Source organism: Syngnathus typhle, linkage group LG21 (assembly GCF_033458585.1).
Source record: "Syngnathus typhle isolate RoL2023-S1 ecotype Sweden linkage group LG21, RoL_Styp_1.0, whole genome shotgun sequence".
NCBI lineage: Eukaryota > Metazoa > Chordata > Actinopteri > Syngnathiformes > Syngnathidae > Syngnathus > Syngnathus typhle.
The window spans coordinates 6,209,013-6,225,568 of NC_083758.1; the positions used below are offsets into that span (position 1 = coordinate 6,209,013).

Sequence of the window (16,556 nt, forward strand, 5' to 3'; positions counted from 1 at the left end):
AGTCAAGCTCTAGATGCATCTGAAAAGTGTCAACAATGACCCATTATCCCCTCTGGAGGTACAAAGAGGTCTTATCTCCATTAGGGTGGACTAAAAGCACTTTTAAATCCTACTCTAATGCCTCCCCAAGACTAAGTGTCCAACCTGAGAGAAAAAAAAAAATAACACGACACATGGGAGAGATTTATCAGGTTGAATTAGAATGCTTGCCTCAGGGTCTACCACCGTGGCCTCCTTTAAGAGACAGGTACCAGTCGCGGCATGTCTCCAGGGAAGTGCGTGTGCGTGTGTGTGGAGACTTCAAAAGTATTCCGACATCTTATGATCCAACAGTGTGTGTGTGCACGGTGCCTACTGTAAACGTTCCAAGACATTATTTTACTTGAGACCGTTGTTTTTATTCAAAAATGATTTATATTAGATTTATATTATTATATATTTATTATATTATATTATTATTTAGATATTATTTTTATTATTTATATTATACTATCTATATTATTTATATTATATTTATTATTGTATTTATTTCTGTTATTTATATCTATATTATTTATATTATATATATATTATATATATTTCTTATTATATTTATGTATGTTCTTTATATATATATATATTATTTTCAGTTTAACCACAAAAATATCATTGCCAAAGAAGAAGCAGGGGTGGCGCTACATTGGGGCTAGGGGGGGCCTCTACCCCCATTTTTAGAAATATATTTTTTAATTGTTTCCTCTCAACAAATCAACATTTCCTCTTACCGGATTGTCCGTCTGATTGATCCCGAGCAGGAAGACGAGTTCGGAAAAGAAGAGCGCCGCCACCAGGTTCCTGTGAATGACGTGCAGGTTGGAGCGCAGTCGGCGGAGCAGGCACAGCAGGATCAAGGTGAGCAGGAGCATGAACAGGGAGAGGGACACCGTGGCGTAGGTGACGATTTTCAGGGGGAGAACATCGCCGTGCTGTGAAGAGCAGAGAGAAGTGAGAAAAGCTCGCCGGAATATTCCATTGAAATGACCTCGGTACCTCTCGTTTGGACACGTCCATGAGAACAGCATAGCTGGTCATGTGGTTACATTGACAGCTAATGTGGCTGAGGTTCCTCTCAAGCACCTCGCAACCTTTGGAGGACCAACCACCCGTCCCTCCGATCCTAAACGCACACACACGTGTTAACACGGCATACCAACATGGGATTTTCTGCAGCCAACGCACGCTATGGAGTGATTCCAGAAGACGCAGACGGGCTTGGTCCTCTCCTCTGTCTCCAGCAGCGAGTACTCCAGAGTAATGGGAGGGTCCAGGACCAACGGGAGAGGGGGACCCTCGCTGTGGACCGTGGCGCTTACAATTGCTGTGTTGATCACCGGGCGGTTCGGGACTCTGAGAAAAAAAGAAATCCAAAATCATTCTGATCTATACACGGTGAGAAGATGCAGTCTACCTTAGACTTCTCCGATCCGGGTCAAATCTTTCCGGAAGCAGCTTCCCCAGCGATTTGTACACTATCACCACGGCAACCGGGAGATGGATAGTGGACTCCAGATGACGCCGGCTCCTGTCATAGGAGGTGTGGCCCTCCACGAGGGGGGTCCCGGTCTGGGCTGCAGGCGCCGTAGTCGGCTCCGCTAATCGAGGTGAAGAAGCGACGTAAGCACAAAAAACAAATCGAGGTGAGTGTTTTTCGTACCTTTGGGTCGCTGACCGAGTAGATTGAAGTGAGGGAAGTGAACAGAGGATTCGAGTTCTTCCGAATATTCTTCATCGATGTCATGGAAGTGGGGGAATGTCGCCTTCTGGGGGTCCGACACGTCCAGGTAGTCCACGGAAAATACTGCAAGGAAAGAAAATGGAAGCGTGGAAGAAAGTTGATGAGGTTATCATGTTTTATTAGTATTAAAAATAAAATAAAATAAAATAAAATAAAATAAAATAAAATAAAATAAAATAAAATAAAATAAAATAAAATAAAATAAAATAAAATAAAATAAAATAAAATAAAATAAAATAAAATAAAATAAAATAAAATAAAATAAAATAAAATTTAATCTGTAATATTACTCACTCATGTTGTCCGTGACAATGGTGAAGGGGTTTAGGTAGGTTTTCCTCACGTTCCGCGCAAGAGTGTTTGCATAATCCTCAAAATTCCGAAGCAGGTGGGCAGTGCCGCCGTCTGTCTTCTGGATTTGCTCCCAGTGCGCTTTCGTGTCCGGGTCCAGGATGGCACTTCCGGCTCGGACCAAATTCTAGTTGAGGTTCAATTAGGAAAATATCATTAAAAAAAGAAATAAATAACTGTATTTTTCTTTTTTTTCAATCGTCTCCTTACCTCGTTGAATTCGGCGTCCTTGGAGGCGGTGAGGTCGAATCCCGCCTGGCGGCTCTCAAACCGCAACACGTGATTCAGCAGCTGGGCGGCCGTCTTCACGTCATTTCCGTAGTAGCTCCTGGCTTCGTTGGTGGCGCCGTGGAGCAAGCGCACGATGCTCTTCGACCGCTCGCCATCCATCCTGGAGGTATTTCGACGTAGCTCTTCATTCTGGAAAAAAAAGCAGTCCGTTTTTAAATAACAGTAGTTGGAGTTGGATATCGCTTCGGGTATTTCATTCGACATTTTGCGAAATAATCACCAGTTTTGTGAGCTGAGCGAAAGAAGCGGCAGTGCAGTTGAACAGCTCGGGCGACAACCAGCCTTTTTCGTCGCTGCAGTGGCGAATGGCCGTGCCTAAAACATAAAAGATTTAATAAGCACATTAAATTCCGTGCCCCCCAAAAAAAACCCCTTTAAGTGTCCTTGTTTTCATTCAAGGCTGAATGTCAGGGAACAAAGTCACTCTGCAGTGACAACAAAGGTGTTGTCATGGCGACGCAGCTCAGTTGGCAACTCACCGATAGAACCTTTGGGACAGTTCATGGCGGCCGGGCGTCCAAATTTGGTCTTGGGCCACCAAATCCCGGAGTCAAACGCTTTGGGGCAGCCTTCATACACCACTGTGGGAGGAAGACTTTAGCTGAGGATGTGACACCAGAACAAAAATGTCCCAAATTCAAAGTCCCCGCACGTTCGCTAAGGTCAAACACTGAGCGCCAGTGGCATTCTTCTCCTGTCTTCCATTCAGTGCTACTGTATTGTACCCACTGCCAAGAAAGCCCAAACGGCGAGCTCGCCTCTTCTGCTTGACTGGCCGGCGACAAAGGGGGAAAGCGAGCTCAAGCGGCAGATGTGAGCGACACCATCTTTGTTTTAATGTTGTATACCTTCGCATCCGTTGGGTGTGACTTCAGCAAAGGGGTTATCGCAACGGTTGCATTGGCGGCCGATCACGCCGCCCTTGCAGGGGCACTGGCCCGTGAGCGGGTCACAGGTTCGAAACTCGGAACCGACAGAGAAGCAGTCGCACGGGTAGCAGGTGTCTTCTCCTTCCGGTCGGTAGTGGTTCTCCTGCGGCGGGAAATGTTGACACGCAATCAAAATAATGACTTTTAAATACCGTAATTTTCGGACTTTAAGTCGCACCGGAGTATAAGTCGCACCAGCCATAAAATGCCCAAAAAAGTGAAAAAAAAAAAAAATGTATATGTCGCTCCTGAGTATAAGTCGCCCCCCCACGCAAACTATGAAAAAAAACGCGACTTATAGTCCGAAAATTACGGTAAATATTATCATAAAAATAAATATAATCATAAAAATAATGAAATAACATAATAAAATAAAAATAAGAAATAATGACAGTGATCGTACCTTACAGCGACACTCTCCCGTCGTCTTGTTACAATCGTTATGAAATCCTCGGCTGGTGTCGCAACCGCAGGGGCCGCACACGGGACTGCCCCACCAACCTTGAGGACACGATTTCTCCACTCTGGTTTCACACAAATTTTCACTGTCACGCCATCGCATCAGCTTGACGTATCTTGCGTACGGACTTACTTGTTTTCGCAGTACTGCCCGTAGTAGTTGTGACCACACTCGCAAGTATAACCATGAGAGGAACTGGGCTTGCGAGCGCAGGTGGAAACATGCTCGCACGGGTTGAGCTGACAGGCGTCCACGCACTCCTTTCCAAAATAGCCTTCAAGACAAAACGCGGATGAGCCGGGATATTTCGATCCGGTCGGGGTGCTAAGTAGCGTACCTGGGTCGCACACGCACGTGTGCGTACTCCAATCGTCGCTGCAGTGGCTGTTCTCGGGGCAGATGTTGGCGTCGCACGGGTCGGCCAGGTCGCAGCCCTCCTCCACGCGGATCTTCAAGCCGCGAGACATGATCACGTTGGCCACGTTGGTGGACGTCTCGCCCATGCGGACGCCCTAATACGGCAAAGGGTTATCATCCAACGTCGAGTTAGGAATCCGGGTTTACTCACCTGTATGCAGCCGACAAATCCTTCCCTGACGTGGTTGCCCTCTCCGGGCAAACCTCCGACATGAAGAGTTTGAAGCTTCAAACCCGGAAGGTCGTTCCCGATCACCACTGACTTCTGCTTAGGAAACCCACGATGAAAATTCGCGCATTTAAAACCGGATGAGCCCAAATGCTACCTTGTACATTCCGTGGTCCAAAGAAACAGCCGCCACGTATCGGAGCGCCTTGCCATCCTTCACGCTTCTCAGCTCCACCAGTAGGTGGTGCCACTCCCCGTCGTTGACTCGAACTTGCGGAAAGCTCAGCGACGCCACTATCTGTTCCATGAGCAGCACTTCCATTCTCACCTGTTGCTCGCTCACCTGTCCCGATGAAAAACGATTAAAAAAAGAAAAAGAAACGGAGAATTACGGTTTTAGGATGGCCCACCATGAGGATGATAGTGGAAGAGGGGCCGGCGTTGGCTTGCATCAAGGTCCCGGCCGGTTGCCGCGTCCGGAACATGAGGCCCATGTACCAGGGGATCGCGATGGTGATGTCCGGCTCGCTCCACGATACCAACGCCTTGCCGTCAAAGAACTGAGGCGACGGCATCACTGTTGGCAGTAAGCGAAAAATAAGCGATAGCAAAAATGCTAACATATAAAACTTTTCTGAACCTTGTTCGCAGTTCTTCCCGCCGTAGCCAGTGGGACAATCGCAGCTGTACGTGTTCCACTTGCTGACACACACACCTCCGTTTATACACACACCAGGTGTGCAGAAGTTCCTCTTTGCAGGGCAACCTAAAAAAAAAATTAAAAATACCATAAAGGTTAAATAGCGTTCAAGCGAGTGTAATTCCACCACGTTAAATGTGACCGACCTGCTGTGGTGCCGTTGTTAGCGATGTAGCTCGCCATGTCTACGGCCCTGCTATCGATGCTCAGGTTCCTCATGCAGCCCACAAAATCCCGATTTCGCACCGGGAAGTCCTCGGGTAAATTTGGGACGCCGCCGAGTAACAGCGGCCCGGTCAAGTCCAGCGATCTGTAAAAATAAAATAAGATAAAATAAAATAAAATAAAATAAAATAAAATAAAATAAAATAAAATAAAATAAAATAAAATAAAATAAAATAAAATAAAATAAAATAAAATAAAATGAAATGAAATGAAATGAAATGAAATGAAATGAAATGAAATGAAATGAAGAAAAATAAAATACAATGGTGTGAAACCGCCAGTTGTGTTTTCTTCCCACGAAAAGAAAATCAGGCAAGTGAGGTAAAGGCCTTAAATTTGTCACAAGGCTAAACTGCTAGCATCACAGCAACAAGAGTCAGATTGAGCACTGGAGGTCAAGTAAGACGGATAGGCGGCTTACTAAACATCAAACGCCGAGGGCTTAACGGAGATTTAATGTGATACAATAACCAACAAAGAAAGCTTTAACCTCTGAATGCTCAGATGTTTGCATAAATGGTGCATTCTCAGGTCAAGATTGGCTCAGGCAGGATGTATCATGTGTGCAACGTCTTTGTGTGTGTTTGTTTTTACTTTTTCTGTCCGGTTTGCGTTCCTTGAGCGGCGCACGAGTAGTTCCCGATCTGCTTCCCGAATCGGATCGCCATGGAGATGTCGCAGTCGTCAACGGCAACCACTGCCACTTTCTCTGCGGATGGTCCGTGGGGGATCCCCAGGCGCCCTATGTTGGGCTGGAATAAATTAAAAATTTCAAAATGAAATAGAAGATTTAGTTGAAACAACTGCTTCATTTTAACCTGTCACCCAATCGTTCTTCTCTTTGGCCGAAAAAAAAAAAAGGCCCATTGTTACTCGCTCACACCTACGAGTTACAAACTAGGCTAATACCTCCAGCGGGACTTGGCTAATGTTGATCTGCAAAAAATGCGAATCAGCTTAGAAAATAAGGCTTCCAAGCCATTTATTTGTATTTTTTTTTTTTTAAATATCAAACATGAGAAGTTCATGAACAACTCTAGGCTTGGGAATTTAATGTTTCCTCTAATTAACGTGCAGGATTTGCCGAATTGCAATAATTCAGTGGCTATTTTCTGATTATACGAGAAGTAGCGCTATAAAAAAAAATAGAAAAAACTCAGCAGTCCTGTACATTCATGGGATTAGAGTAATGAGATACAGGCGGGGCTGTAAACAAAAGAGAAGGGTGAAAGAAAAAAAAAAGGCAAATATAGAAAAGGCCAAAGCGGGCAAGTCTGGAAATGAGAGCCTGGAAGACAAAAGTTACCAACCCCCCAGGGTGTTTTTTTTCCTCCCATATACTTTTCCACTAAGATAACAGGAAATGACACACTTTGTGCCGCCAGGAGCAAATAAACCAATCAAAAATCTGACAAATGAGAGGGGGAAAGTTGAGGAAAAAAAAAAAACACAAGGGTTGCGTGACCACCTGCAGAGAAACATGTCATGTCAGCGATTAGGATCTCAGCATCCCTCTTGAGCTCAGTCAAGCGAGAAGCAGATGAGATGAAGATGAGAAAAGCAGTAGGAAGGAGGGGTGCACCGTAACCAAGAGCAGGACTGGGGGCAAATCAAATGCCGCTTGCTCCCCCCCTCCCTCCCATGAGACTATTGACCCGACGGTTGAAGATTCCCTCTCTCCAAGGTGTCATCTCCAGGGGCGATGCTATGACGACGCACTTGAAGCCCAGCAGCGAGCCACAAAAGACCAGCGGGGGTAGGGGAGTGGCAGGGAGGGAGGACGCTACACGCCGAAATGACATCACAACATACTGCGGCCAAACCGCAGCTACAGCTGCATCTTTGACACCATCAGCTTCCTGTCAACATGATGAACCTGCCAAGTTGCCTGAGGCCAGGATTTATAAAAAAAAGGAAGAACACAGATTGGGTTTCATGCAAAAAACAATTCCACGGGCTTGTCAAAGAAGCATCCAAATGAGGGACTAAGAAGCTGGGAAAATGTGTGAAGACGAATGGAAGGAAGGAATTGCTTTGCAGAAATGTGCGAGTTGAACCAACGGGTGTGTTTACGTGCGAGGAAGGAAGCGAGCGGGCCGTGCAGCAGACGACCACCAACTCCCGTCTGATAATAAAGGAAGAGTTTTATTTGATTTGGAGCGACCCAAGGAAAAGCCATTGTTTGGTGGACTCTTGGAAGATTTTACACAGAGACAACATGATAAGGATTTGTCGTATCGACACACAGGTTAGCGTGTCAGACCTTCGGCAACAAGCTCATGTCCGCATTACCTCACCTGCCCCATGGCTGTGTAAACCTAGAAGTGTGAATAATTCACACGCACAAAGGGCTACAATGTCCTTCGTTCAAGACTATACGTTACTTGCTCGAGCTTTTACCCATCAGCGTACCAGATGGACGGCGGCCATTGTCGGCGGGAAGCTTTCAAAGTCGCGAAAGAAATGTTCGGACGGTGCAAAACAAAAAGGTGGAGGTAATCGTATCCTCTCTGGAGCAGCTAAATAAGAGTCAGTATGATTTTACAAACTATGCGTCCAGTGACGGGCAAGTTCAAAAGATAGCAAGCTAGCTAGCATGAAAACTTACAACTGTGAATTAGTTTGGCAAGCGACAATGACTTTTAACCTAGTGACAAGTTATCTGAAAAGTTTTAAAACACTGTAAACTGTAAGATAAAACCATGTTCCCAATCTCTGTTTATGTTTGACTGCCATAAAAGTAGCCCTGATGGCGCTTTTGTCAGAGATAAGAAACATAATTGGGACGATTAAAAAAGAAGCGTCACTACAAGGTGAAACACCGATTTGAAAGCCAAGTAGCATTCCGAGAAAAGTCCACAAGCAACTTCCAAACCAGAAAACGACTAAACTACATCCTCTACGACATGCGAGTCACCAGGTTGGAAAAAAAAAGCACCAGGTCAAGAGGTCAATGGTTACCTCCTTCTGCGTAAGCTCCAGCCAGGCAGTATAGAGCGGGAGCCGCAGAAGCCCGCTGGAGTCCACCAGACTCCCCCCGTCCTAGCGCAAGAGAGAGACACCACATTAGATAGACGTGTGTTTATCTCTGACGAACCTCCTTCGAAAAAACAAAACTACCTCAGCTCTCTTCAAAGCCACAACTTGAACTCATCGTCTCTCCTCTTTGTATTTATGTGGACCTTATAAAGTCGTCACTGGGATGCAGTTAAACCACCAAATAAGGATCATTCTTTTCCTCTGTTTTATTATCCGGGAAACCGCAACTTTTCAACACGACAACACTGCAAAGAGCACTAACAGAAGGCCACTACCAATAAAGCACATACCGACGGTATACGGCTAGAGCTAGCTTAAGTATGTTACGCCGTATTGTGAAGTCACTTCACATGTACAGTATGTTTTGGATGATTAAACGCCTGCCTGAAGCAACACGCAAGTGAGAGAGCGAGAGGCCGGCGAACAGAAGAAGCAGAAACTTCTGATATGGTTGGTGATAAGACCCGTCTGGGAATTTTAGTATCCCTGTACTGGAAATGGAAATTTGGACACTCCAGCTCTCCAACTGCTCGGGATGGCGACAACAATGGCCAAATCCTCGTCTGTTTCCACGGCGACCCCTCCTCCCTTAAACGTTTGACCTATTGTTTTCGATTCCAGGCACCCCGGGGTTTTGTGAAGAGTGGCTCTAATAAAAAATTGAAAAAGGAAGGGAGGGTGGTCGCGGCGGACCCCCTTGCGCAATCTTTAACCGTCTCATCATCTGACCCACTAAATCACCTTCTGTGCGTGCGAGGGCGCTTTGTGTATCAATATAGGGGTCGTTAACACATGAGTGGACTCGTGGGACAATAACAAGCCTCTATTCAAAACTAGCGAGCGCTTTGGAGATTTCCATAATTCTTCAGTGATCAGTTTTTGGGTCAACTTGCTTGTTTTTCCAGGTAGCTCCCATTTAAAAATGCATCCATCTCAATTTTCCCATTTGAAAGCCTTTAAGGCTCCCAGCATCGGATCAAAGTCAGCGTTATCTGCGTGGGGGGGGGAGCTTGGCTTACATGAATCTGGCTTACATCATCTTCAGAAGTCGCCTTTAGGGCTTGGCAAATGATATAAAAATTGTGCGTATCTTTTCGTCAACACTATTGTGAACCTTCTGCTGTATACGTTTACAAAAAAAAAGCCCTCCAGGACGCGATGGCTTCTGATCGTGAAGATGGTCGGCCTCTGGGCGAACGTCGGCGGCTTTGTAAATCACTACGTGACATTGTTACGGATCCACCCGTTGGTACATGTGATTATATACTCTGGAAGAAGAAAAGGAGCAAAATAATAAAGCGAGGAAGATGAGGGGGAAAAGGAAAACCACGCCGAACGGGGGGCGGCGACTTTGTTGTTTCCAAAGCTGTAACCATAACACGACGCAGTGCCTGTGTCATTCCACAAGTCCCGACAATGAGCGCTAAAGTGACCCCGCAGCTAACACGGGATCGTCGTGTTCGCCAGTCATTCGTCACGTGTGATGAATGCCGGCCTGTCATGACGGGTGAAAGCTCCTCTGGTTTGCGACAGGCGTTCGTGAAATGTGAAACCATGGTCAGAAAAAGTTAAAAGAAGAAATATTCGCTCAAAGCCGCTAGCGAACGGGATTAATTCCCCGCCGCAACAATGAGGCACTCTAAAGTGGCCATGTAGATTTTTTTTTTTATGAGTAGCATATATTGAACTCTGAGTTACCTCTCATTCCCAAAACTTATTTGAACAATAGCTGCAGGCTCTGGAAATTTATTAGGAAAATAACACCTGACTTGAAGAAGCTTCTCCGATATATTATTACACCGCAGATACATGACGGCACTTGATTAAAAAAAAAAAAAATGGCAAGAGGATCCTCGTGAGAAGAAAACTGAATGAGAACATCCACACTACCTTGTTGTAATAATGGAGCTGCACTGAGTGCCATTGACCATCACTGACACCACCTGGGATGAAGGGGGACACGGTGGTCTTGGTCTCACCTGGAGATAGAAACGATAGAGAATTTGAAATAGTGGTGCCCCAACTTGACGCCAAATCACTAGTTGGGAATGGGCGGTATTTGTCTGCGCTGTCAGCGTCTCTGACTTAAGCAGAGGGCAAGGCGCAAGGACTGATAAATTACTTTGTTTGTCAAAGGCAGGAGCGGCCCCGGGCAAGAATCCGCAACCCTGACAAGTGTGTTATTTCGTGTGTGTGTGTGTGTGTGTGTGTGGTTTCAGAAAGCAAGAGCACGTTTGTCAACAGTAAAATCAACAACTAAAAATCGGCATTCCACAATAAGGCTAACTCAGGTTTAATCCTGAGTTAATAAAAAATTAAGATGTAAACAAATAGTTACAATACATACAATACATTTTTGTAATTAAGAAAAAAACAGAACGGAATTTGGGAATTATATTTCATGATTGGGATGTTATCTAAAATATACAATTGTTTGAATCACGCCAGGTTGAATATGGAAGTTGAGGAAAGCCGCCTAACCTCCGGAGAAGGTGAGTTGAATCTGCTCGTCGATGATTTCCAAAGCGACAAAGTCGTGTTTCTCATTGAATCGGCCGTTGTAGAGGAGCAGCGCGTTTCGTTCTCGTGTTGCGAACCTGGAAAAACACACACAAAAAATTCTTATTTTGCTTTCAAAAAAAAAAAAAAAACTGCACAAAAATGTCAGTGGGCGGGGCATGAACGACGCAAAAACTGCACTGTAATCTGTCCCAATACTTTTGTCTCTGTGCATCTTCATGATGGAATGAAGAAAAGTCATTAAGCAAAAGCAGGAAATGTGTCGCGTATGGGCTTTGGACAGGAAAGCTGCCCCCTCCCCCTACTGTTCGTTAGATGACGTTTGCCCGTGCGATAAAAAAAAAAAAAAACGTGCGAGCAAAGTTCACGTGCGAGCCGTTTGGGAATGCAAGGTGAGGGCAGAGGAGTCAACCGGCAGATGCCAGCGAGCCAGGAAGTCGGCAGGGCTGCAACCAGACGCTGATAAGGGAAACCCATCACAAAGACTTTCCTGTTTTGAGGGCAGTGCAAGTTTTGTTTCTCACCGTCACACGACTAATCGACTCCCATTATTATTGCTCCAACTTTCCTACCTTTGTACAGGAAGCAAAACAAGCAAGAATGTTCTATTATGATACCAACAGAGTAGAACCAACCCCTTGTCTCTTATGTCTTTTTGTTTCCATAAAAATAAACCTAAAAAATTGGAACCAACTTGATCAAAACGACGGGCAACTCACATGAGCGAGACGGTAAAGTGAAACCTTTGCCGCAGACCCCTGAAGGTGACGAAGGACTGTCCGGGGAAGCTGCGGGTGGTCATCTCACAGTACGGCTTCTCGTACTCGCCGGGCAGACACCGGCACGAGAACCCGCCGGCCATTTTGTTGACACATTCGCCGCCGTTCTTGCACACGCCTGGGACGCAGCTATCCGACGAGGCGTTCACTTCACAGTGTTCGCCTATGAAAAGAGAAGCGGGAGTTAGTTGGGCCGAGACATTCCGAGACATTTTTGTCAGACAGTCCAGACATGATCAGGACCCCCAAACCTTCTCCAAGAGCCTGGAACCAGATAATGGCCCTTCTCTCTACGGTATAATCCCATTTTCCGTGGGGTAAATTATAAGGATCTGTTTCCCTGTTATGCGGAAACCCGAGAAGAACGCTGTCATCGAGCCAATTATGGGACAGTGATGGTTCCAAGTGTTGAACTGTGACCTCCAAAAGAGGAACCGTCACTTGGTTTTTGGTACGCAAAACATGCTTGGGGGTATGAGCGGGGAGAGGGGGGCAGTGGCAGGTATAATGGGATAATTAGATCAGATAAGATGGAGGAAGAGAAGGAAGGACAGGCCGATGAAGGCTGTCTCTATTAGAGAGAGATACGGGAAAAGAGACTGTCGGGTATCAGGTGAACACAGGGAAATATTCCAGAAAAGTCCAGAAGAGTCTCTCACCGGTGAAGTCTTCCCGGCACTCGCAGGTGTAGCCGCCCTCACGGCTTCGACACCGGCCGTTGTTCTTGCAAGGCCCCGAGTAGCAAAGGTCGATCTCCGTTTCGCAGTAGTTGCCCGTGAAGCCGACGGGGCAGCGGCAACGTAGCCCGTTGATGGGGTGGATGGGTCGGAACAAAACCGTGTTGGAGGCGATGAAGGGCGGAGAGCTGTCGAACTTGAGCACCGACACGCACTTCATGTAGTTCTCGCAGGGCTCCCGCAGGCAAATGTTGTCGTCGAACGGCAGAACCTACAAAAGGACGGACATTTTTGACTGGCTCTCGTGGTATTTTCTCCAAACGTAAAATTACCTCCTGAGATGATATAAGCCTGAGGAGAGTTCTGTTCAGGTAAATCTGCTCCTGCAGTTCCTCCGAAGGAAAGAAGGTCCCCTTCCCGGGGCCTCCACCGGGCTGCATAGCCGAGAAGGTGACGTTGAGGATGGAGCCCTGCACGTCCGTGTCGTTCTGGATGTTGAACACGAATACGGCGTCGGGCCTGGTGGAGAGCACCGCCGCCACGCCGTCCACGAAGAGACCGAGTAGAGGCGACAGGAAACGTTCCTGGGACATGTTCTCCAAGCGCACCGTGATGCTATTAGTCAACATGTCGTCGGTGATGATGGTGACGCGGAGAGTGCAGAGGGCCGAGGTGGTGTGGAGACCATCTGGAAAGAAACCGTGACGCTAAATAAAATAGATCTCATTGCTCGCTGGGAAAAAAAAGTTCTGGACTACAAGGTGTCACAATACAAAACAAAACAATCAGCACAAAACTGCACTTGTGTCTTTCATGTCCAGGTGTGTCGGTGTATTTTCTTACATCGATCACATTACATTTGTGATGTTCCCGTCTCCAGAACAATACCTTCCACATCAGCTTTATGTAACAGCTATGTAGTGTAATTTGATCCCGTGCATACCAATTACTGAACGTTGGAGGGTTACCAAAAGGCCTGGGTGACAAAAAATGGACAACAGGTGGCGGGGTCGGCATGAAATGGATCAGACTGTTGAGGCGGACGATTGCCGTTATGTCCACACTCCGTTGATGCGTGAAATAAAAATTCTCCAAGGTATTTGGAAGCTTTTAAGTGCATGCCGGGTGGCTCTATGATCAGTAAGGGGGGGGTTGGTGAGGTTTGGCGCCTTGACGCTCTTAGGTCCAGAATGATATTTTTTCTATTTTTTAGTATTATCAAATGTTAGGGATATCAACAAAAACAAGCAACGACCCGCTAATTAACATTAAGTAGATGGATCTTCTCTCATTCCGGGGGGGCCACCTGTGTTATTTATAGAGCCCACCAGTTGCTGACATAGCATAACACACATATGCAGAAGGGATGGGCTGAACCATGGAACGCACGGGTGGAAAAACACTTTTGAAGCATTTAAATATAAGAGCGTATAGCGCTCTCCAAATGATGTCATTTGTAACCACACACACATTGAATGCCATGAGGCTTCTGTAGCAGCTGTCTGTGAGTGACAAGTACAAACACACTCCACATGTGTACGCAGACATTTTCTATACATAATGCATTCCCTGCATGGTTGTCTTTGACACACATAAATCTTTGCAACTAACCCCGTCGGGATACGGTATTTTCCACGCCTGACCACCACAGGTGAAAATTCCGTGACATACTCGTGACTCTTTAAATGTTCCCGTTTAACACGTAAAATTAATTTATGTATTTATGTCTATATTTATATGATATAATATAAAGATATTTCTATGTATATATTTTCAAATGTTAATTTAAATCAAAGAGTTGTTTGTTCAGTTTGCGAGCAAGATAGCTGGTAAAAAAAATTAAATAAAAAATACACAACCACTCTCACATTTTTGTACTCTGACTACTACCACACACACACACACACACACACATTTATCACCTCGAAAGACAATAGTAGAAGCGAGCAAAAATGTTAAACCCACAAGAGAGGTCGTGACATTATTAAAAGTCAGGAAACGTGAACGCACCAACTCTGTTACAGCACAGTTAATTATTCTACAGAAACTAAACAACAGGAACTTCCCGTTTCAGGTGTTTTAAACGCCTCGAACTTTCTCCGCTGGATTCCATTGGTAACATTTAAATCAAAACAAACTGAAGTAGGAGCTGCTTGCAGCCATTCAGGGGCAGGAACTCGAAAGACACAACGTGAGAATGTCAAATTAAATGGTCATAAAGATCAAGCGTCTGCGTATTTGACTGGAAGAATTATGTCTGCAAGTGTGACCCATATATCAGCACACACAGCTGTTACCGTCCAATTTCCTCTTCAACACCTGCAAGTCTTCAGGGAGGCAACAAGAACACCCAAGTCCCTTCTCTATTTTTTGTGTTGACTGAGATGTCAATGAACGCCCAACCTGGAGTAGCGCCGTCTCATGGAGTTGATGCCGTACCCAGCCAAACTTTTAACCTTTCACTTGACAGGCGCTTGAATTGGGCGCCCCTCGGCTGGTTCCGCGATATCGAGTGCCAGCTGAATGGGCCTCTCACAAGCAAATCTCAGACAAGCGCTCTCGGTCGGCCGCACTTTAAAGCGGAGCGCTCGGGAGGAGATCCGACCTGGCTAGAATGTCGACGTGAGCAGAATGGCAGCACTGTTTCGACTCAGACAGACAATCAATTCCATTTTTTTTTTAAAAAATCACTAAACAAAAACATTTTGCATTTTATATAATACAGCTTTTATTTTAAATCATTTTTTAAATTGATATTTAATTCTTAACCTTTTACTGTTATTTTTTTTTCTAGTAATACATGCGCAATTAAACTGGGATTTCTAACTGCAATTTCTTTTCTATAAAATGCCTCATAAAAATCTCTTTTATATTGTAATTTTAATTGTGTCAGTATTTTACTTTAGAATAAATTCATAAGTACATTTTGTCATCTTTTAAGTGAATTAAAAATTTTAATTTTCTTTATTAAATGCATTAATTAATTAAGTCTTTTTCCCCAATAAGATTATTTTTTTTTCCAATAATTTATAAATGTGCTCGGCCACTTTGCATGTGCAAGTGTGTGGTCAACTAATAACATTATAGCAAGGTGAAGAGTCCTTCCTGGCCCACAAAGAAGGCCGACCACTCAACTATAACCAAGAACCCGGGCAAACAATGCAAAGACCGCAACGCCTAATCAGTAGTTGGTCACGCACCGCCGAGCTAAATCACCGCATTGACACGCATATAAATATGTTCACAACGATACAAATGCACTAATCGGACCTGATCTGGTTCGATAAGCTTATAAATAGTAGCTTTGGAGGTGGGAGGGGGGTTCTCATGATCAAAAGTTCCCTCCTAGGTTGAACTGAACCACCCAGCCATGAATGGACTAATCGGAGTCAAGGATCTATTTCACTGACACCACATCGAGTCTCCCGGCGATTGCTGGATTTTTTTTTTTCTCTCGCTCCACTTGCTCAAAATAAGCATGTTTAAAACTTCATCAAAATCTCTTTTTGTTTTTGGTTTTCTACCTCCACCCTTCATTCCAGCTCTTTGTGCTTTCCTGTCCTTTTCTCCAAGGAGGTGTCTGGTTACAGTTATTGTTGGTGCTGGTTACTGATAAATAGGGTGCCTGGTTACCAACTGGCCCGCCATTGGCTCCATTCAACAAAGCGCTTGGGAAGGAGGCGGAATGGTCGGGATGAAGGGGGGGTCGTCGTCACGGGAAACGGCAAGACTCGTGTCGAAATGCGCTTCAATACAAAGTCGAGCAGCTCCTCAACTTGTTCTGGCTGGACAAAGCTGAGGAGACGCTGACCCTTGCGACACCCCCGCAGACACCTGCTGAATAATCCGCCTTCTTCCCAGTCAAGTGACGGGAGCTGGGAAGTGTCAATTCAAATATTTGGTTTAAGTTATTTCAATTTGAATTGTGAAGGCAAAAAAAAAAAATCAGTTAGGGATTCCAAATGATGCTAGTGGTATGGGTGTCGATATTGTACGTTCTCTTTGGAGTGATTCATGGCGGCGAACAAGATCAGGCCAGCCCGTGTTGCCTTGTAAATCCGCCATGTCGCTCTTGTAATGTGTGTAGCATGAGACGATGAGTCACCAGTCGGGCGAACTGAATTAAAATCCCAGTCTATGTTTGTCCTAGTGGGATGTTTTGCCACTAGATAAGCTCCGTGCTACATGTGATGTAATAAACTGAACGCTACAAAAATGTGTCTGT

The 16,556-nt window shown here is 45.3% G+C and overlaps 1 protein-coding gene across 15 annotated transcripts in view; it reads right to left on the reverse strand.

Moving 5' to 3' along the window:
* celsr1a (cadherin EGF LAG seven-pass G-type receptor 1a) overlaps positions 1 to 16,556 on the reverse strand; it is a 31,165-nt gene that overhangs the window by 3,836 nt on the left and 10,773 nt on the right. For 6 of the 15 annotated variants that reach the window (XM_061268915.1, XM_061268918.1, XM_061268919.1 and 3 more), the window contains exons 2-26: positions 12,664 to 13,019; positions 12,314 to 12,602; positions 11,595 to 11,817; positions 10,837 to 10,952; positions 10,246 to 10,334; positions 8,278 to 8,358; positions 5,911 to 6,068; positions 5,238 to 5,401; positions 5,032 to 5,157; positions 4,802 to 4,968; positions 4,549 to 4,734; positions 4,374 to 4,490; positions 4,143 to 4,317; positions 3,938 to 4,079; positions 3,749 to 3,869; positions 3,265 to 3,448; positions 2,896 to 2,997; positions 2,637 to 2,731; positions 2,336 to 2,545; positions 2,069 to 2,252; positions 1,694 to 1,837; positions 1,448 to 1,631; positions 1,219 to 1,386; positions 1,030 to 1,156; positions 765 to 965 (exon numbers count right to left, since the gene is read on the reverse strand). In XM_061268915.1, the coding sequence (XP_061124899.1) occupies positions 765 to 965; positions 1,030 to 1,156; positions 1,219 to 1,386; positions 1,448 to 1,631; positions 1,694 to 1,837; positions 2,069 to 2,252; positions 2,336 to 2,545; positions 2,637 to 2,731; positions 2,896 to 2,997; positions 3,265 to 3,448; positions 3,749 to 3,869; positions 3,938 to 4,079; positions 4,143 to 4,317; positions 4,374 to 4,490; positions 4,549 to 4,734; positions 4,802 to 4,968; positions 5,032 to 5,157; positions 5,238 to 5,401; positions 5,911 to 6,068; positions 8,278 to 8,358; positions 10,246 to 10,334; positions 10,837 to 10,952; positions 11,595 to 11,817; positions 12,314 to 12,602; positions 12,664 to 13,019 (4,109 nt within the window). The remainder of the gene's footprint in view (positions 1 to 764; positions 966 to 1,029; positions 1,157 to 1,218; positions 1,387 to 1,447; positions 1,632 to 1,693; positions 1,838 to 2,068; positions 2,253 to 2,335; positions 2,546 to 2,636; positions 2,732 to 2,895; positions 2,998 to 3,264; positions 3,449 to 3,748; positions 3,870 to 3,937; positions 4,080 to 4,142; positions 4,318 to 4,373; positions 4,491 to 4,548; positions 4,735 to 4,801; positions 4,969 to 5,031; positions 5,158 to 5,237; positions 5,402 to 5,910; positions 6,069 to 8,277; positions 8,359 to 10,245; positions 10,335 to 10,836; positions 10,953 to 11,594; positions 11,818 to 12,313; positions 12,603 to 12,663; positions 13,020 to 16,556) is intronic. The other 9 variants (XM_061268920.1, XM_061268921.1, XM_061268913.1 and 6 more) reach the window with 3 other exon arrangements.